Source organism: Littorina saxatilis, linkage group LG6, assembly GCF_037325665.1.
Source record: "Littorina saxatilis isolate snail1 linkage group LG6, US_GU_Lsax_2.0, whole genome shotgun sequence".
In the NCBI taxonomy this organism is placed as follows: domain Eukaryota; kingdom Metazoa; phylum Mollusca; class Gastropoda; order Littorinimorpha; family Littorinidae; genus Littorina; species Littorina saxatilis.
In genome coordinates, this window is record NC_090250.1 from 23,700,933 (window position 1) to 23,722,168 (window position 21,236).

The window sequence follows — 21,236 nt, forward strand, 5'->3', positions numbered from 1 at the left end:
CTTCAAATATCGCGGAGAATCTGAGATAAATAAATATTACCATATTTTATCCTGCGACCTTAAAATATGACGATGGTGAACAGGGGCGGACGAGGGGGGGGGGGTGCACAGGGTGGTGGTGAACCCCCCCTCCAGCAAAAAAAATAAATAAAATTGGAAAGCTGATTCTATGACCATTTCTAAGTTCAGATGGCACCATTTTGCTTCTTTGGGCCAAACATTTTTCCGGGGGGGGCATGCCCCCGGACCCCCCTAGCACATTCGGGCGCGAAGCGCCCATCACATTTACTTTCGATTCAAAGTGCACCCCCCCCCCTTACAAAGCAACTGATCCGCCCCTGGTGAAATAAAGTTGGTTCATGTCAGGAGATTGGCAAGTGTGTAAAATTTCACAGATGCAGCTTCTACGCTATTAAGCCGGTACCCCTCCCCCCTCCCCCCCCCCCTCCATCCCGTCGCTTAAATCGCCCATACATGGCTTTCTCTATTAACGTGGGTTAGATCTGTGCCAGCTGACAGTGTCGGTGGCATAAACGAAAGACCAACCTCTTTTCTTTATTTCTTTCCAAGTCTCAGTTTCTCGTAGGTGTGATACGAAATGCAGAATGTCATGAAAAAGAAACCTACTACCGAGCCGTAATAACGTCCAAACGGTCTTATTCCCGCTCCTAATAAAAATGAAATGAAATGAAACGCACCTGCAAGCCGCATCCTCCCTTTCCGCGTTCTGAAGTCAGTTCTTTGACCCAAGCCTGTATTTCCCAGTCGCCTTGTAGATCGCTTGTATTCACTGTCGACAATTCATGAAGCGGTCACAAGTCGTCAGGAGGATAATGCTCAAAAGACTCACCTTTGGCATACCTAATAATGAATTCGAAATTCTTCAAGAACGTAATCATTTCCTATTTAGGTTTATATACTCAATCCCTTTGTGGCCATCGATCTTGGATAGGATCACTTGGGAAACGTCTAGAGGTCATCAAACCCTGCTAGTGTGTGAAGTTTTAGAACAATTGTCGTCAAAATTACCCAAGAAAACGACCAATTTTTTCATTTTTTTTTTTTACACCTTTTGACTCAAACTTGACAATGTATTGGTAGATTGTTAAAAACTTTTAAATATACAATCTTGTCGACTCTGCTTTACATTTAGTCAATTTTGTGTTAGTTAAAATGGTGTGGCTGATTTAGTAAATACGTATATGTCATTGGTCTAATTTTAGCCTCAAAACATCAAATACTTCGGTGGCTTGTTGTCAGACCAAGTCTTTTTGTCTGTCCGAGGGGAGCATATATATATATATCGTCTTCTGATTCATCTTTAACGACGCACAGAGCTGCCATCATAGTTTGCGAATTTAGGAAGTTTTAGCATGTGCCTTTTCTCTTACGTGTTTTAAGACCTTACGTTACACATTTTGCGATTGCTCATCTTAGTTGCACATTGACCACGAGTCGTCCGTCGCGGAAATAATCGACATTAACTGGGTCTTTGAGAGTGAATCTTAACAATCCTTGTCCACGTAAACACGAATCCAAAAGCCACGATAGTTCTGCATATCACACAGACATCCTGATTGGCTTTACTTAGACAATCCACGTATCACATAAATCTCAAAACCATTCAATACTTGGATTTGTCACATATGAAAATTATGTTTTTCCTACGTTACCCAGCTTTAAAAACACAGCAACACACACACGTGAAAATTATTACAATCGATTGTATCAGCCATACAGAAAAGACACGTTAAAATAATTCAATTGGAAACACATTATTGTGAGATAAAATAGATTCTGTGATTACAATTAATCTGTCAGATATCCCCATACTTCTTTTTCTCTTCTTCTTCGTTCGTGGGCTGAAACTCCCACGTTTACTCATGTTTTTGCACGAGTGGATTTGTACGTGTATGACAGTTTTCACCCCGCCATTCAGGCAGCCCAATCCTCGTTTAAAGAATCATGACATGTTTTCGTATTTATAATATTTAGTTCATAAAGGCTGTCCAGCAGATGTATCTACTTTTTATGCTTGTTTCAAAATACTTTGAAAATGTCACGGCGGTCAATCGGTTTCCCACATTCATTAAGGGTAAAAGTTGCCTGAATTCAGAAACAAAAAAGGTTAACTTTTTTCAAACCTTTAATGGATGAATTCCGAAAATAACTTTGTGGGATTTGTATGGGTTATGAAAGAGTGAATACCCTTGGTTCGACCACGATAATTCACGAACCAATCACAAGCGCGGGGTGTGTCGAAACCACGTGTCACAAAGAGCACATGTGGATTTATTTGTCCCACTTCTTCTTCTTCTTCTTCTGCGTTCGTGGGCTGAAACTCCCATGTACACTCGTGGTTTTTTTGCACGAGTGGAATTTTACGTATATGACCGTTTTAGCCATACGCCGTTTTCGGAGGAAGCATGCCATTGCTGGGTATTTTCGTGTTTCTATAACCCACCGAACTCTGACATGGATTACAGGATCTTTTTTGTGCGCACTTGGTCTTGTGCTTGCGTGTACACACGGGGTTGTTCGGACACCGAGGAGAATCTGCACACAAAGTTGACTCTGAGAAATAAATCTCTCGCCGAACGTGGGGACGAACTCACGCTGACAGCGGCCAACTGGATACAAATCCAGCGCGCTACCGACTGAGCTACATCCCCGCCCATTTGTCCCACTAAAAGCAAGGGTATTCACTCTTTGACAACCCATACAAACCCGACAGAGTTATTTCCGAACACAGTCTATTAGGACAAAACAACGCATTCACGTAAGCTTTATTCTAATATTTCTTGTTTTTATTATTCTTGAACTTAGCAGCCCATCTGTTTCGGATAGCTAACAGAATAATGTTAACAAAAAATGAGAAAAAAAACTAACTGAATTGTGGTTAGTACACATAACGAACGAGTTTTGGCATAATATTATGCACGTTATCCAGAGAGGGTAACTGTGAAAAATGGATTTTTTTGAAACGATCTCGTTTTGTCAATTTCTTAGAACACGAGGTGGACTATGTAGGGGCTCTTCCCCTATGTGTACATTTTGCAGATTAAAAATACGAAGAGAGAAATTACCATAATACAGTGTGACGTATTGAGTGACATAGGTTTTGATAGCGTCATAGACTCGCAGCCCGTCGTCCCTGAAGTAGTAGTTTGGTAGTGTCGTAGGGTTCTCCACCTGTCAAAATATAATAATAAGAGAGATTGAGGAAGAATACCCGCTATTACGAGCTAGTCGTGTGACAGAGAGTTTTCTTACACACGAGACTGTAGATGTTTCACGACGGCTTTAGCCGGAGTGAAACAGCAGCAGTCGAGTGTGCAAGAAAACTCTCTGTCACACGACTAGCTCGTTATGGCGATTATGTCTCACAGCATAGGCATAGAAAGATATAAATGAGTTTTTGTGGACGAAATAACAGGCACAAAACCAGACTGACAACACAATTGCCTTTTCACACATACCGTACACGCGCATGTGCGCAGAAGATAGATCCAATTCGTTTCGTGTCTTTTTCTGGTTGAATGCATTTTACAAAGTATCAACCAACGTTTCTGAATCTTTCAATGATAAAAAACGCTCGCGCTGGACCCGAGTACTCTTCAGACTGGCTCGCTCCCCCAGTATGAAAGTTTTTGTCTTGTGCACGTGGATTTAAAAAAAAAATATTTATTTATTTATTTTACACAATAAAAAAAATTATTAGAGTAAAATAAAACATTAAAACGTTCATAATAAACAATAGTAAACAAGAATCGAACCCGGATCACTTTGAACTCAAATGCCTACAGTGCTAACTTCGCTCGTTCATAAAATTAGGCCGCGCAGCACTCGAAGTGGCACACGCACGCAAAACCTGGTGTCGCTGGCTGGGGGAAAACGGCGCACCACTGTCGAGTTGTTTTTATGCGGCAACGCATGTAGCCTAGTGGTCTCTGGATGTCCAAGATCCGACCTTCTTCGCCACCTTTTATTCTCCGACCTTCTTCGCCACCTTTTATTCTAACAGTATCACCAACTTTGAAAATGGCAATTTCCATGCTGGTCAACTTGAGCCGAAGATACAAAAGCAAACGACAGATCCTGCAGCAGACGATATATCTGTAGCAGACGACTGATGAGACAGCCTTGTTCTATTGAACCATAGTTAGCAATCAATGCTCTAAAAGCGATAACAAATGAACAAAACTATAAGCATACTGTTTTAGTGTAAGTTTTATTTCGTCGGTCAAGATTTTGAATTAGGATGTTCTTGGGATTGATCTAAGCGGTTGCCCATGAAGCGTACCTCGTTACGACAACTTTACTAGAGTTGTGCGCCTTGAATCACTGTGTGTCCCTGTCGCTCTCTCTCGTGCTCTCTGTCTCTCTTTCAGTCTCACCGAGACCAAATCCCCACCCGCCATCTTGAACACGCGGCCAGTACAACTGGCCTTGACACGGAACGATTCAAGGGGGGCAATCTCAAGTCATCTGAAAGAGGGAAATCCAAACGCAATCCGCCTTGTTCGATTTTATGGGCTTGGACGATAGAGAAAAATAAGAAAAGCAAAAGCTGGAGTCCAGTCTGGACGAAACTGCTGTCAAGAACGCAGAATTGATTTTTTCTGAGTTTTTTTTAGCCGTAAGCGCCATGTTTATCGGAGCAGGAAACTCTTCCAGAGTGAGGCCCCTTTGTTGGTTTCACTGCGTTGAACAGCAGTTGTGAGAAATTCAAAATGAGAAATGGCGCTTACGGCTAAAAAAAAAAACTCAGAAAAAATCAATTCTGCGTTCTTGATAGCAGTTTTCGTCCAGACTGGACTCCAGCTTTTGCTTTTCTTATTTTTCTCTATCGTCCAAGCCCATAAAATCGAACAAGGCGGATTGCGTTTGGATTTCCCTCTTTCAGATGACTTGAGATTACCCCCTTGAATCGTTCCGTGTCAAGGCCAGTTGTACTGGCCGCGTGTTCAAGATGCCCACCCGCTGGCTGGCTTGCAAATCGTCTCGCATGCGATACGCATGCTTTTCTCGTCACTGTGTGACGCGTTCGACGGTTCTATCAGCCGAACAGCAGTTCTATCCCACCGCGAATTGCGCCCACCGCCAAAAGTCGTTTTTGTGGATTATTTCGCATGTAGGTCCCAGGAAGTTTTAATACGATCAATCGGACCTATTATCAAGTTATTGTATCAACTTTTGAACGAACTGCGCCCAGTAGTTTCCCAGCAATAAGCTGTTAAGTCGAGACAGACAGACAGTTACACACACAGACAGACACACAATTAAAGTCTGCTGGACCCAAGTACTAGCGTATTCGGGGATAAAAATAAACTTTTTTTTGAACCAAACAGCACAAACCAACGAAAGCTAAACACACAAACACACGCGCGCACTAACACAGATTGAATGCAAAGCGCGAACGAACACGGAGAATTTTTGTAGGTCAGGTCGTGGGAAAGTCCACCCGAAATGTTCCACAGGGGAACTGGTTGTGTTTGGATTGTTCTTTTTCTCACAGTGATGTTGATGTTGTTTACAGTGCAGTTTTGAAAGAATAGTTTCCGAATTTGGGACACACTTTCGTCTTTCGGTTCGTTTATCTTGTCGAAGTAACATTCGAGTGTTTCTAAATCCAAACCTTCCATCACCGCTGGTGCAGATTAGACCTGCCTGACTGTCTGCGTGCGTGTTAGAGCTGAAGACGAAGCCTCAATCGCCAAAGCGTCACCCATCTGTAGGTTCTGAGCATCGGATGTACCACGCCGTGGATGGTGGCACGCCTAGTTTTTTCCACCGCAGGAACAACACCCAATTCGTTCCCCCGCAAGACGAACAACATGGTAGGTGTCTCCAAATTAATGCCTTAAAATAGTAGATAACCAGACTTTCTAGTATTGAAGTTTATATCATACTGTTCGGTACTTTATTTTGCATTGAATCAGCTTGTTGTCGTACCATTTACACTCTCGTGTACTACATAAGAGAAGAAATGTCATCAAGACAAGTCAGAAATACTGTCTCCCACGTTAAAAATGATGAAATAACACAAAGCACGGTCAACAGAAGGGCTTAAATCTTTTTGCTGGTCAAAGTCAAAGTACTTGTGGATACTGCTCTTCATTTTTAAGTTTAAGCTTACCTTAGTTTAGACTCACGATCGGTTCAAAGATCAACAGTAAAATTTGACGGGGTAAGATCCCCCGCAGCTTGGTCAAAAATGCGGGGGACCTTATCTGGTGTCTGCGGGGGACCTTACCCACTGAGAATCGAGTACCGCAAAATAACGCTAGATTAGAGCAGCTTATCCACGATGCTGGTGCCCAAAAACGCGCATACAAGGCTGCAAGGTATCGAAGATTAAACTGTGAGTATTAAAATAGTGCTTTAAATGGTAGTTCTAGGTTAATTTGTACGAAATTGAGACCTCTCTGTATAATTTTCACGGACTTCGGCAGAAAATCGAACGCCACTGTTCACGAGTACACAACAAGACATAAATTACATATTATACATATAGCCTAGGCAATTCTGCTTTAGAATACCTATACTTAATAATGTGATTTGCCACAACGTACCTTCACAGGGCAATTCCTTTGCGAGATAACAATTTTGCTTCCGCGTGCGGGGGAACGAATTGGGTGTTGTTCCTGCGGTGGACAAAACTAGGCGTGCCACCATCCACGGCGTGTGTACGTTGATACGTGGTAAGATCCGCACGGAACTATCTATGCAACTTTTCCTAGTCACAGGTGTGAGGTTCGATCTTTTCTTTGCAATTTCGTTGTCTGTGTACGTAGCAAAGCGTTTTACCATTTTCGGTTTTCAGACGACGATAGTGAAAGTAGTACCTATTGTTTTGTTTTGATCTTTCGTATTCAGGGTTCTTCATTGAAGCTTGGTAAAGGGACCGTGTCGTGTAAGTGGAAAGTTGACGAAGCTTTTGAAAACAGAAATTGAATGAAGAAGAAAATGTGGCTTTCAGTTATATACAGGAGAACGGGGTTGGTGTTATTCTTTTACCGTCAAACACTTAGTACACAGATAAAACGTGATTGACTGACCAAGGCCTGTTGGCACACTATTCAGAATGCACAACAAAATGTAACAACGCTTTGATACCCATTTTTCTACGTTCGTGATCACTTGAAATGAATACTGAAAACAAAAGTGTTTAAGGTAGTGACTGAATGTATGTAAAGGTAAAAATTTTCAGAAATAAATGCATAATCAAAATAATTGATTTCGGCATCAAAGCGTGTAACATATACAATCTTGCACACGTTTGCTTTAGTAGTGGCAAAGGAGGAATGCGTGTGACATAGGGAGTTGTCATCATTTTCACGAGTTTTCATTCACAAGCACCTGGGAAATAAATCTCATGTTCCCCGGGGAATAAATCCCCGGTTACCATAGTTGCAAGAAGCCCTATTACATGGATAATCAAAAGCAAACCCAATAGAAACGCTCGAGGATTCTTCGGCTCTTTTCATTGGCGTTTCCCCAGACCAGAGACATACATACAGAGATGCGAAGCGAGGGCCGCTCGCGTGAACTCTTAGGCTACGCGGGCCGCGCTCGGTCAGCGTGACCTCGTGCCATCCCGTACTAGTTATATATACTAAGTTGTTGTTCGCTTGCTCTCTGACACCGATTTGAAGTGCTTTTCTGTCATATTTCTTTGGATATATCCAGCTTCAGACGAGAGATATCAGTGTACGGTAAACTTGATTCATATTCTGTAGCTTCAATAGTGTGCACACGAATGCATTTGAGAGGATTGGCTTCCCGAAGTGAGTCAAAAACGGTTCCTTCGGTTCTTGCGGCCATTGTTTCTAAGTCCATTGTGCGTGGAGGCAATGTTTGGGAGCTAATATTTTCTTTTGTGCGAAACTTTGCTTTCCCTTGACTGGCAAATGCATTACTGGTGTATACATTAATCTGTTTGTATAATTTTTGACGCGCTGTAATTAAATTTGATGCTTATAAGTCTCACTCAAGTGGTTCTCGCACATACACTGGCGTGTGGATAAAAAGTTTTTAAGGAGAAATGAGCGAAATTGCTTACTTTAGGATTCATCTTCTAATCACCAAATAATGCAATGTCTTCTTCTTGTGATTTTCTGTTTCTCTTGAGTGCAAATAATCAACATTTTGCATGTTTTATTATCTATGATTTTCTATGAAACAGTTATAACTCTTTAAAAACACAACAATTGCCAGCTTGGCGCCAGTCATGGGAGGATTACTTGCCCCTGTCGTAGGCGAAGAGTACGCGAACAATTGCCAGCTTGGCGCTAGTGGGAGGATTACTTGCCCCTGCCGTAGGCGAGGATAACGCAAGCGGGAAGACAGCGCTTCGCATCTCTTCTATCTATGTCTCTGCCCAGACCTAAACAGACGACACGACACTGCTTTGCAAAGTTCCAAAAACCAACTGGCAAACTGGCAAAAGTAAACAAAAAAACAAAACTACTTCAATAAATTCGTCACAAACAAATCAAACCTACCGATATGTTATGTCTTCTTACAAAGTCATGGAGTGCGCGTATCGTTGTGTGAGAAACACGAACGTCAAGTTCAAGTCAAACGAATTGACCCCTGACACACACATTTTGACCCGTGCACAAGACGTTGTATCGATATACGAAGCACAAATAAGAAATAATGATAAAAGTAAAGAAAATAGCAACAAGATATGCAAACATCTCACAAAGCCGAGCTAGCAGATTGACAGGTCTAATGAAAAACAAAGAGGTACTGATCGGAAACAAGATCGCGATTCTTTCCTTCGCTGCACGACGCAAATCTTCTGTGACCTTTGACCCAACGTATACTGTTCAAAAAAAGAAACGCATAGCTTGTAATATTTGGTTAATTTAGTTATATGGCTACAAGGATATCCACCAAACTGCAGAAAATGTTTATCTGGTCGTCGACCTTTCGTCCATTGCCACAAGTGAGCTCTGCACGTGACGCATGCGTTATCAGTGGCTACAATGTCAAAATTGCTCATTTGGCATGACCACTCGTCATGCTTCAGTGTAATCTCGTGAAACTCGGGGAATATTGAGCTCTCACCATGTTTTCCAAAACCCATAACAAGCGGATTGTTCGCCACAAAGAAATCAGACGACAATTCAGCGACGAAAGATGGCCCGATTGAGCAGAGAAGACCGCCAAATTGCATTGGGTCGTTTACAAGCAGGCCAAAGTCAAAGTGCAATCGCCAGGCACTTCCACGTGTCCCAGAGCACCATCAGTAGACTGTGGGTCAGGTTTCAAGCCACTGGCTCCGTTGCTGACTTGCCACGAGCGGGAAGACCAAGGGCGACAACTGCTGCTCACGACCGCTTCATACGGCTCCGCCACCTCCGGAATCGTTTCCTGTCGGCCTCATCTTCTGTCCAGGCTCTCCCCGGGCCACACCGATTATCGGACCAGACCGTGCGGAACCGCCTGCATGAAGCTGGTTTGAGAGCTCGCAGACCTCACAGAGGAGCTGTCCTCACCCGCCGCCATCGCCAGAACCGAGTGCAGTGGGGCAACCAGCACCTTCGCTGGACCGTCCGGAATCACTGGAGACACGTGTGGTTCAGCGACGAGTCCTACTTCCTGCTCCAGCGACATGATGGTCGGAGGAGGGTCTACCGGAGAGTAAACGAACGTTACGCGCCCAACTGTGTGGATGAGGCACCCGTTCATGGTGGTGGAGGCGTCATGGTGTGGGGGGCGATCAATACCGCTGGAAGGAGCACCCTGGTGCACGTCCAAGGGCGCATAACTGCCCAGCGATACGTGGAGGAAATTCTGCGCCCACACGCCCTTCCTCTTCTGGCTGACCAGGATGCCATATTCCAGCAGGACAACGCTCGCCCGCACACAGCACGACTCACCACCCAGTTCCTCACCGACCACCATGTCCAGGTGCTTCTGGCCATCCATGTCGCCAGACATGAACCCGATAGAACACCTCTGGGATGAATTGGACAGACGTGTGCGCAGGCGAGAAGAAGCGCCGGCAAATCACCGCGATCTATTGCAGGCACTTCAGGAGGAGTGGGACACCATCCCACAGCAAGATATCCGGCATCTGATCCAGTCCATGCCCAGAAGGTGCCGGGCAGTTGTTGCTGCTCAAGGCAGTCACACCCCCTACTGACTTGACAGCCTCGGCACCCAATCGTATTGATTGACTGATTGATTTGAAGATGCAAATGAACTGTGTGTGCATTCAACTGTGTCCATACCAAATTTCAAACAAATAATCTAAATATTGGATTTTCTGTTAATTTTTTCGAAAAATAAAACAAATTTGGCAAGTAGCAACTATGCGTTTCTTTTTTTGAACAGTATAGCTTCCACATTCGATTACTAAGCTTAATACTCACAACTGAAAGCCGAGGGAGTGGAATACCGAGATGAACAAACAGAACTGTGCATCCTGGCCTCAAACCTGACATAATTATTCATCCCAACATTTTATGAACTCAAAAAATACAGAAAGTTGCTTTCACACGCCAGCTTTGATTGCCAGTGGTTATCCGCACGGAACTCGTGTGGTTATCAGCACGGAACCCCTGTTTCAAAGCATGGCTCCCTGTGTTGATTGTTATCTTATTTTCTCACTACCAAAATGATGACAAAAACGATGTTTGGTGGTTTGTTGTCAGACCAGCTTTTTTTGTCGGTCCTCGGGGGGCATATCGACTTTTGTTTCATATTTATTGACCGCGGCCTTCGGCCTTGGTCAATAAATATGAAACAAAAGACGATATGCTCCCCGTCGGACGACAAAAAAGCTGGTCTGTCAACACCCCAATCAAACATCTTATAATGTCTGGATGTCTGTCTGTCTCTCTCTGTCACTCAATCTCACTCTATCTATCTGTCTTTTCGTCTTTCTCTGTGTCCGTCTGTCTGTCTGTCTGTTTCCTCTCTCTCTCTCTCTCTCTCTTTTCTCTCTCTCTCAGGGCCGGACTACCGGGGGGGTTATGGGGGTTGCGCAACCCCCCCTCCCCCCTAGCCTAAACATGTACCTTACTTATTTAATTTTTTTTTTATTATTGCTTATTTTATGCCGTTTCATGCAAGGAGCGACCATTTTCCTATCTCAGAATATGACCTACCCGTCAGCTTCAGGGGGCTTCGCCCCCTGACCCCCACAACGAGGGGGGGGGGGGGGGGTGGGTGGGTTCTAGGGTTTCCGGAACCCCCCCCCCCAGCCAAAAAATAAAAATATTGAATGAGGTATGCATTTCTTTATTTTACATTGAGTTTCAATTTTTGGGGTATTAATCAGTGACAAAATCTGCTGCCTGAAACTGGTAATGATCATCCTCAGAATGCACCAGATTGCACCATTTTGCATCCTTTTTTTCAAAATTTTCCGGGGGGCATGCCCCCGGACCCCCCTAGCAAGCTAGGCGCTTCGCGCCGTCGGCTCGGCGCTTCGCGCCTTCACACCCATATCTTCACAATATACTTTTGAAAAAAAACAGTCATAAAATGAACTGATCCGCCCCTGCCGCCAGGGGGGACATCCCCCTGGGCCACCACTGGCAACCCCCCCCCCCTCCTCTTTGCCTAGTCCGGCCCTGTCTCTCTCTCTCTCTCTCTCTCTCTCTCTCTCTCTCTCTCTCTCTCTCTCTCTCTCTCTCTCTCTCTCTCTCTCTCTCTCATTAACATTACAGTTATATTTTCATTTGTCCAAAGCATCAGTGTTCATTATATCCACACAAAAACACTCAAAGCTTTAATAACACATTTACTCATGCATGTGTATTCAGCATTGTTTTCACTACGTCACATATATTTGTGTATAATATGTAATATGTAAATATTCATATGTTGTTGTTTTTCTCTACCTTTTTTTCTACGTGAATATCCGTGTAAATATGTGATTAGATTAGTCCCCTCTCTGGGCGAGGGCTGGCTGAACAAAAGGCTCGTTGTATTGCTTATGCCACAACCCTCGAAAAATAAAATTTGATTTGATCTCACTCTCTCTCTCTCTCTCTCTCTCTCTCTCTCTCTCTCTCTCTCTCTCTCTCTCTCTGTCTCTCTCTCTCTTTCTTCATCTCTGTCTCTCTCTCTGTCTGTCTGTCTGTCTGTCTGTCTGTCTGTCTGTCTCTCTCTTACTCTCTCTCTCTCTCTCTCTCTCTCTTTCTCTCTCTCTCTCTCTCTCTCTGTGTGCACACAACGGTAATTTTGCCTGCCTATATATTTTCAATTGACTTGTACGAATGACCTGTCTTTGCTTCAGCTCCTCTGGCAGTGTCCCATCCACGTCCATCCTCCACTTTGTCAACCTGCGATCACAATGACAAAGCATGTCAACGACAACGTTTGGTCTAGGTTTTGACTGAATGCATTCTGGTAGACTTTGAATCGAGAAAAGAAAAATAAGCATGTTTTTATATCGTTGACGATTTTTTAGTGCAGAGTTATTGTTTTGGCCGACAGATGGGCACACTCTTTTGATATCGCTTTTCTCTACAATTGTTTCTTGCCGTTATTTTCCCCGTTGTATATCAACAGCCTCATGTGTGTCTCATGTTTGTCTCAAAATCTGTCAGTTTGTGCTCTAGATTTTAAAATGTAGGTCTGATTGATACCCATACGTCCACGCCAAATACATTCTTTGGGAAATGCTAACGTTGTATGGTGAGCACCTAGGGTGTTCCCTCGCGATAAAAGATTGACCAAAAGGGTGTTTGTATTGTATTAATTTTATAAGCCTGGAGGCGTCTGTGGTCAGAAACAGATGGTTTACAGGAGGCGGAGTGCGGCTTTAACATATCCAAAGATTTACCAACCGTTTTTCAATGAGTTTAAACGCTCCTTCAATTCCGGAATTCATGATTCTGTCAACGATGCCATCCTTGGAGATAAGCTTCAATCTGGCCAAGCTACAAAACAAGACCACATGTAATGTCATTTGATGAGAGACTAAAACCGAAACACACACACACACTCACACACACACACACACACATACACACCTACACGCACACACACCTACACGCACACACACACACACATACACACACACACACACACACACACACACACACACACACACACACACACACACACACACACTTTAAGAAAATCTGTTGTGGCAAAAGGTACACACGGCAGATGTGTGGCTGCAGAACCGGAGATTAAATGAAACTTCGTTTGAAAGTCAATATTCAGAGATTTTACTGTCATATACAAAATCGGATTTTTTGTTTTGTTTTGTTCGAATGCCACACTTCTCACAGATACAAATGTCACGCTTTCTCTGCTTTTCCCCTGAATAATGTTCTTAGTATTGTCTTGTTAGCCTAAGTTCTATTTAATCAGAGTATGTTTGCGTGTGCTTATACCTAGTGATATTGTAAAGCGCATAGTGCTTTTAGCTATGCGCTATAGAAATCTCCTTAATGAATAAATAAATAAATAAATAAATAAGAGAGAGAGAGAGAGAGAGACAGACAGAGACAGAGAGCCAGACAGACAGCAGGGGTGGATCACATTATTTTTAAGTGGGGGGTTTCAGAATTTCTTTTAGGGACAATTCGACGACGCGAAGCGTGTAGTTGAGGGCGCAAGTGTTTGATAAAAATCAAGGAAAATGGAGCAATCTGGTGCAATCTGAGCCATCAGTTTTTCTTAGTTTTCAATTCTGTTTATTTCTTCTTTTTACATTTAGTCAAGTTTTGACTAAATGTTTTAACGTAGAGGGGGGAATCGAGACGAGGGTCGTGGTGTATGTGCGTGTGTCTGTGTGTGTGTGTGGAGAGCGATTCAGACTAAACTACTGGACCGATCTTTATGAAATTTGACATGAGAGTTCCTGGGTATGAAATCCCCGAACGTTTTTTTCCTTTTTTTGATAAATGTCTTTGATGACGTCATATCCGGCTTTTCGTGAAAGTTGAGGCGGCACTGTCACGCCCTCATTTTTCAACCAAATTGGTTGAAATTTTGGTCAAGTAATCTTCGACGAAGCCCGGACTTCGGTATTGCATTTCAGCTTGGTGGCTTAAAAATTAATTAATGACTTTGGTCATTAAAAATCAGAACATTGTAAAAAAAAAAAAAAAAAATTATTTAACGATCCAAATTTACGTTCATCTTATTTTCCATCATTTACTGATTCCAAAAACATATAAATATGTTATATTCGGATTAAAAACAAGCTCTGAAAATTAAATACATAAAAATTATTATCAAAATTAAATTGTCGAAATCAATTTAAAAACACTTTCATCTTATTTCTTGTCGGTTCCTGATTCCAAAAACATATAGATATGATATGTTTGGATTAAAAACACGCTCAGAAAGTTAAAACAAAGAGAGGTACAGAAAGGGTGCTATCCTTCTTAGCGCAACTACTACCCCGCTCTTCTTGTCAATTTCACTGCCTTTGCCATGAGCGGTGGACTGACGATGCTACGAGTATACGGTCTTGCTGAAAAATGGCATTGCGTTCAGTTTCATTCTGTGAGTTCGACAGCTACTTGACTAAATGTTGTATTTTCGCCTTACGCGACTTGTTATTTTTAGGATGAAGGCCCGGAAACCCTTCTGGATCCGCCTCTGGACAGACAGAGAAAGAGAAAGACTAGACTGCCCCTCAAAATTAATAAGGGTGCCCCTCAAAAAACATAAGTTAGCCAGCGGGGGTAAATTTATCAAATGACATCTTTTGGGCGCTCAAGCACCGATACCGGTGTCAGAACCGGAAGTGGTCCTTATTAGGTGCCAGTCCACATTATGGGCCTTCCCATACAATGCTTTTTGTCGTGGTAGTACTTCTTACAATTGACCCAATAACCCCCCCCCCCCCCCCCGGGGCCCTTTTCAACCGGTCATGCAATCAGTAAGATTGACGTGATACAATAAAGGTTCAAAAGAAACTGAATAACCTGTTTTGGATAGGTGATCGAGTTATGCCTTTTCAGAGTTTTTGTCGATTTTTGATTGGAACCTTACGGTATTCATGTCGATTTTGTGGGTATCCTTATTTGAGCGGTGGTCACGGATCCTCTGGAAAAAAATCTGTCTTGCAGAAAATGAGACAGTAGCCACGTTAAAAGCATTTAACGGCATAGACAATTTGGAATAAAATGACACGGGAATGAATGTTATAGTTGGGGTGCGAGAAATGTCGCAAAGTTGTTTTACACATTTAATTTCAAACGGATCCAAGAGGAAAACTTGGCTAGACGTGAACTACTGCTCGATAAAACTTAACCTGAAGTCCCCCTATTTTTACATTTAGTCAAGTTTTGACTAAATGTTTTAACATAGAGGGGGGAATCGAGACGAGGGTCGTGGTGTATGTGTGTGTGTCTGTCTGTCTGTCTGTGTGTGTGTGTAGAGCGATTCAGACTAAACTACTGGACCGATCTTTATGAAATTTGACATGAGAGTTCATGGGTATGATATCCTCAGACATTTTTTTGATAAATGTCTTTGATGACGTCATATCCGGCTTTTCGTGAAAGTTGAGGCGGCACTGTCACGCTCTCATTTTTCAACCAAATTGGTTGACATTTTGGTCAAGTAATCTCCGACGAAGCCCGGACTTCGGTATTGCATTTCAGCTTGGTGGCTTAAAAATTAATTAATGACTTTGGTCATTAAAAATCTGAAAATTGTAAAAAACATATTTGTTTTATAAAACGATCCAAATTTACGTTCATCTTATTCTCCATCATTTTCTGATTCCAAAAACATATAAATATGTTATATTTGGATTAAAAACAAGCTCTGAAAATTAAAAATATAAAAATTATGATCAAAATTAAATTTTCGAAATCAATTAAAAAACACTTTCATCTTATTCCTTGTCGGTTCCTGATTCCAAAAACATATAGATATGATATGTTTGGATTGAAAACACGCTCAGAAAGTTAAAACGAAGAGAGGTACTGAAAAGCGTGCTATCCTTCTCAGCGCAACTACTACCCCGCTCTTCTTGTCAATTTCACTGCCTTTGCCATGAGCGGTGTACTGACGATGCTACGAGTATACGGTCTTGCTGCGTTGCATTGCGTTCAGTTTCATTCTGTGAGTTCGACAGCTACTTGACTAAATGTTGTATTTTCGCCTTACGCGACTTGTTTCTTCTTCCGTTGTGATCGTCACTATCCGGACATACTCTCATTACTTCGTGTTGCGTTTCTGCTTTAAAGATACCCTCAAGAACAAGAAACCTTGAATGTTTCTTTGCAAGTAGGAGAGAACACAATAAGAAAGACAAAATTGTAGACAACCCAGCACAAATAGTTAATGTAGATATAATTGATGATGAATTGAATGTGTTTAAAAGCAAACCCAAGTTAATTAAGTTATATTTAAAGAAAAAACGGAATTATAGCATTAAAAAATCTCATGCAATCGATTTTTGGAAAAGAAAACTAGATTTTGTTTTTGTCGAACAGACGTGGTTGTTGCCACGACAGGTGACAAAAGAAGTGCGCCTGCGTGTGTTGCAATGGAAAATTTGTCACAATTTATATCCCACCAATATATTATTACATAAAATGAAAGTAAGTCAAACAAAAAACTGTAACGAGTGCCCACATATTTTGGATGTCATGGAACACTTTTTCTATGAGTGTCCCCGAATTAGAAGGTTTTGGACTTATATTGAAAAAATGTTGAACAGTCTGACAGGTCGGGCTTTCTTATTGTCTATTACAGATGTATTATTCGGAATCGAAAAATGTCAGGAATCAGCGTTAATTAACCATGTTTTATTGATAGCAAAAATGTGCATTAGCAAAGTTAAGAAAACTAAATCGCATATTCCATTGGAAATTGTATTTCAACAAGAACTTGCGCTACGAAAGGTGTATCCCCATTGTCCTTAGTTAGATTGTTGTTGAATTAAAAAGTAATTTAATGGAAATGTAACCTGTAATGCAAAAGAAAACAAAATTAAAATTTCATTGAAGAAAAAAAAAGAAAGAAAAAAGAAGACCAATGAAGAAGGATATGCTCACCGCCCAAAAAGAAAGAAAGAAAAAAAGACGAAAGAGGCAAAAAAGATGGGTTGAAGCAACCTTGCATGCAACTGAGGTACAAAAATAAAAAAAAAAAAAAAAAGACAAAATTGTGATCGTTCTTTGCGTGTATGGGTGTCACTCGAACATTGTTGAAAGGCACAGTTGTTCCCGTGAAAGCATGGGGACATTTTACATGGGAAAAAACATCCCTGACAATCTGACTACATTTTGCCTGTTGTTTGTCCCTTGTCTGTTTTTTGTTTGTTTGTGTGTTTTGTTTTTCTACTAATTTATTTTTGTCGGTAGTTTTGTGTGTGCATGCTTGTTTGTCTGTTTGCTTGCTTGCTTTTTTTTCTATATAATAAACCCACTAATTGATGTCGATGAGGAAGAGGAAGTGGGGAGCCAGCATCCTGTAGATGGGATGAAATACCGACAGCTGTCTGTGTGTGGCAACCGCCACCCCCTCCATCAGCAGATGGGTGAACCCTGTACAATCAAAATTGAGCAAACGTTACGTGAGTACTTACTGCAGGGAAATGACGGAAAAACTTCTGAAACGTCGAAAGGCCAGTTAAAATGCAAGAATACAATAACGACGAAATTGCAATGGAAGAAGCAACGTATGAAATAACGAGGTATGATCTAACCAAATAGTCAAATGTGATTTTCGCGTCTGTTTGATTGACCTGGTTTTACCACAGCATCCATTAGACCAACTCCTCTTACTTCGATGCAACGTTGCATGCCCTACACCTAAATTTGCTTCCTCGGGTTGTCTTTGGGGATTGCTCTACACTCTGATTTTACAGCACATGTTTGGTTTTCAAAAATATCTAAAGTGTCAGGTCTTTCTTTATTTGGTGTTTAACGTCGTTTTCAACCACGAAGGTTATATCGCGACGAGAAGTGTCAGGTATAGACACGTATACGTAGCACAATAGACTATGTTTGGAAATAACTCTGTCGGGTGAATGGGTGGTGACAGATTGAATACCCTTGTTTAGTGAGACAAACAAACTCACAAGTGCTCGAGCTCTTGCGAGTCAAGTTTGACCTGTCCACGTGTTTCAGCTAGGAGAAGGGCCCCTCACGTTTTGTTTCATGCTAAAACTACCTTGTTTTCTTGCTTGTAGTTTCATAATGTGTTTGATAGTTCTTGTCTAACAGTTCGGCCTAGTTTGAGCAAAGTAGCTTAGATGGACATTCAGCAAAAATTAACTTAAAAGACAAATTTACAACTCGTCCATAATATTAGTAGCCTCGGCGCCTAATATGCACCAGCGATGCGGCCTTCACGAATCATTGTAAAAAGCCCCCGATACTTCAAAAGAACATGATACTTAGTGTGCAAGTCAGAGGAATTCAGGTAGATTTCAGATTTGTCTGTTTCGGATCGACGAGAACATAATTTGAAGCACAACAGGAATTTTAAAGAAACATATTAAAACCAAAGAGAAAATAAATGAAACTATGAGCTTTAACGAAAAGTAGACTATTAGTAATAATGTTTGGAAAGCTCGAGGGCTAGTTTTAGGTTATTTTCAGCAAGCTTTCTAATGAATTACTGAAACCAGCCTTTAGTGGGTTTTTTCTATTTGTTGGAGGTTGTACATATTAGGGGACATACACATACTCTGAGATGTTGCTATTATTTTTCGTTTGCGCTAGAAACTCAGTGCCAAAACTGTCAACATTCAACAAATGTAGTCCTAGCTGTCATAAGATAATAGCAATTTTCGTGTGATAACAGCTTTGTATGTGGACAGAAACTAGTCCGTTTCAAGCGTCAAAGTTCGATTGAACGCTGCCCAAAGTGTAAACAAGAAGGGCAAAGCCCATACGACTCACATGCTTGACCTTGACCTTTACATGACCTTGACCTTCAGGTTCAAGGTCAAATAACTAAACCTAGCAATGACATACACTAAGAACGGCTTTACACATTTTTCCTACCAAAATACATGTGACCTTGACCCAAGGTCAAGGTCATCCAAGGTCATGCAACACAAAGCTGTTAATTCAAGACATAGGAAGTACAATGGTGCTTATTGGCTCTTTCTACCATGAGATATGGTCACTTTTAGTGGTTCACTACCTTATTTTGGTCACATTTCATAAGGGTCAAAGTGACCTTGACCTTGATCATATGTGACCAAATGTGTCTCATGATGAAAGCATAACATGTGCCCCACATGATTTTTAAGTTTGAAACAGTTATCTTCTATAGTTCAGGGTCAAGGTCACTTCAAAATATGTATACAATCCAACTTTGAAGAGCTCCTGTGACCTTGACCTTGAAGCAAGGTAAACCAAACTGGTATCAAAAGATGGGGCTTACTTTGCCCTATATATCATATATAGGTGAGGTATTCAATCTCAAAAACTTCAGAGAAAATGGGAAAAATGGGAAAAATAGCTGTTTTTTAGACAACATTTATGGCCCCTGCGACCTTGACCTTGAAGCAAGGTCAAGATGCTATGTATGTTTTTTGGGGCCTTGTCATCATACACCATCTTGCCAAATTTGGTACTGATAGACTGAATAGTGTCCAAGAAATATCCAACGTTAAAGTTTTCCGGCCGGACGGACGGACGCCGGGACGGACGCACGGACGGACGACTCGGGTGAGTACATAGACTCACTTTTGCTTTGCATGTGAGTCAAAAAGAGAGAGAAAAAAGCCTAACAGTTTTTTGGTTTTTGTTTCTGCAACTGTTTTGACACGTACAAGTTATCACGACTGCGCTGACAACAGCCTCCGCGAAGTCTTTGAAAATATCGACCTGGAAACCAAATTAAACAAATTAAACTCGGCTTTCTGGCAAGTGGGCAAAAACTTACCCTAACCCTGATTCCATCAAGATAAGTTTTTTGTGACTATTTGTTTGTCTGTTCACTTAAGACCGTTGGGTCAATACATTTGTGATTGTAACGTATTTTTTGCATAAAACAAGAATTCAACACCTTACCTTTCTTGTTTTTTTATTCTGAATTTTGGAACGTTGACAATCTCTTTGTTTTTGGACGTAAAAGTACATTAAACGTCAATTGAATGACGCAATTAACTTGCTTCTTTCAGAACGTTGACTTTCAATTTTTAAGTGGGCAGGTCGACATGCTCAAAGGGTGGGTGCATGGTGGCTAACCACCCTAAGCAGCACTCACCGACAAAATCGCTCTTTCGAAAGTAAAGCATATTCTTCAGAAGAAAAGAAAACATGAAAAAGGTCATTTCTAAGAATAAGTCACCCTTACATTTTTTATTCAAAACTAAAAGGGAAAGTGCAGGGGTCACAGCATTGGTGAAGCAACGATTTGTCTCTTTGTCGCAGATTACAATATAAACAGTCAAAAGCAACTTTCTCACAGATGCCGTCACATACCTTCAGTGTTGCCCGCCAAACGAAACTGTATGCGGTTTAGCAGTTGGCATCGCCCACCAAAAAGTAATTAACATTTCCCGTGAACAGGTTCTTGGGCTCAAGGCTGTGTGCAGTATGCCAAAATTGACCTACATACCTTATTTTACATATAGGTTACACACTCCGAGTTCTGAATATCGTGCATATTTCCCAAGGGTCGAGGGAAAATATGCACGATATTCAGGACGAGGTGTGTAAGCTTTTTATCCCATTACTCCGACGTTTTCATTAAAAAACCGAACTTTTTGACACAAACTCTGCGAGTGCCTGTTTACTGCTCATCAAACCTTCTGCCACCGAAAATCGTGTCATGATATTCATGTGCGAAACGAGTCCCCTTTTGTCTTTTTGTTTCCAGGATTGTGCCGTTGAATGCATTTGATACTGTGCAGTTACCGGCCGGTTTCAGTCGGTTACCCGAGCTGGCATTCGTCAAAACTGCGAAAGACCGCATTCTGATCATCTTCGCTTCACAGCTAGCTAGCGACGGGAGAGAATGATACCTGAAGGGAAGTAACTCATTTTTGACCTGAGTTCAGGATTCGAAAGACCGCGTGTGTGATTTTACAAGCGATGAAGATGATTGCTGAGTTTGTGCTTATTCGAGCCTTTGTGCTTCAGTGTTCAAATTTGGATTACCTACTTCTTCAATCGTCACTTACTGATTTAGGTGAGCCTAACTTTGATGTCTGTCGTTGTCTTAGGCCATTATCTGTCTGGGGGAAAACGGCGCACCACTGTCGAGTTGTTTTTATGCAGCAACGCATGTAGCCTTGTGGTCTCTGAATGTCCAAGATCCGACCTTCT

At 41.8% G+C, this 21,236-nt stretch overlaps 2 protein-coding genes across 2 annotated transcripts in view; both read right to left on the reverse strand.

Moving 5' to 3' along the window:
* LOC138968792 (allene oxide synthase-lipoxygenase protein-like) overlaps nt 1–21,236 on the reverse strand; it is a 141,112-nt gene that overhangs the window by 80,046 nt on the left and 39,830 nt on the right. The gene's annotated exons all lie outside the window — the stretch shown is intronic.
* Nucleotides 1–21,236, reverse strand: part of LOC138967962 (arachidonate 12-lipoxygenase, 12R-type-like) — a 69,409-nt gene that overhangs the window by 18,322 nt on the left and 29,851 nt on the right. The window contains exons 7-11 of the mRNA XM_070340522.1: nt 17,375–17,492; nt 12,816–12,908; nt 12,101–12,308; nt 3,087–3,195; nt 699–790 (exon numbers count right to left, since the gene is read on the reverse strand). Coding sequence (XP_070196623.1) covers nt 699–790; nt 3,087–3,195; nt 12,101–12,308; nt 12,816–12,908; nt 17,375–17,492 — 620 coding nt within the window. The remainder of the gene's footprint in view (nt 1–698; nt 791–3,086; nt 3,196–12,100; nt 12,309–12,815; nt 12,909–17,374; nt 17,493–21,236) is intronic.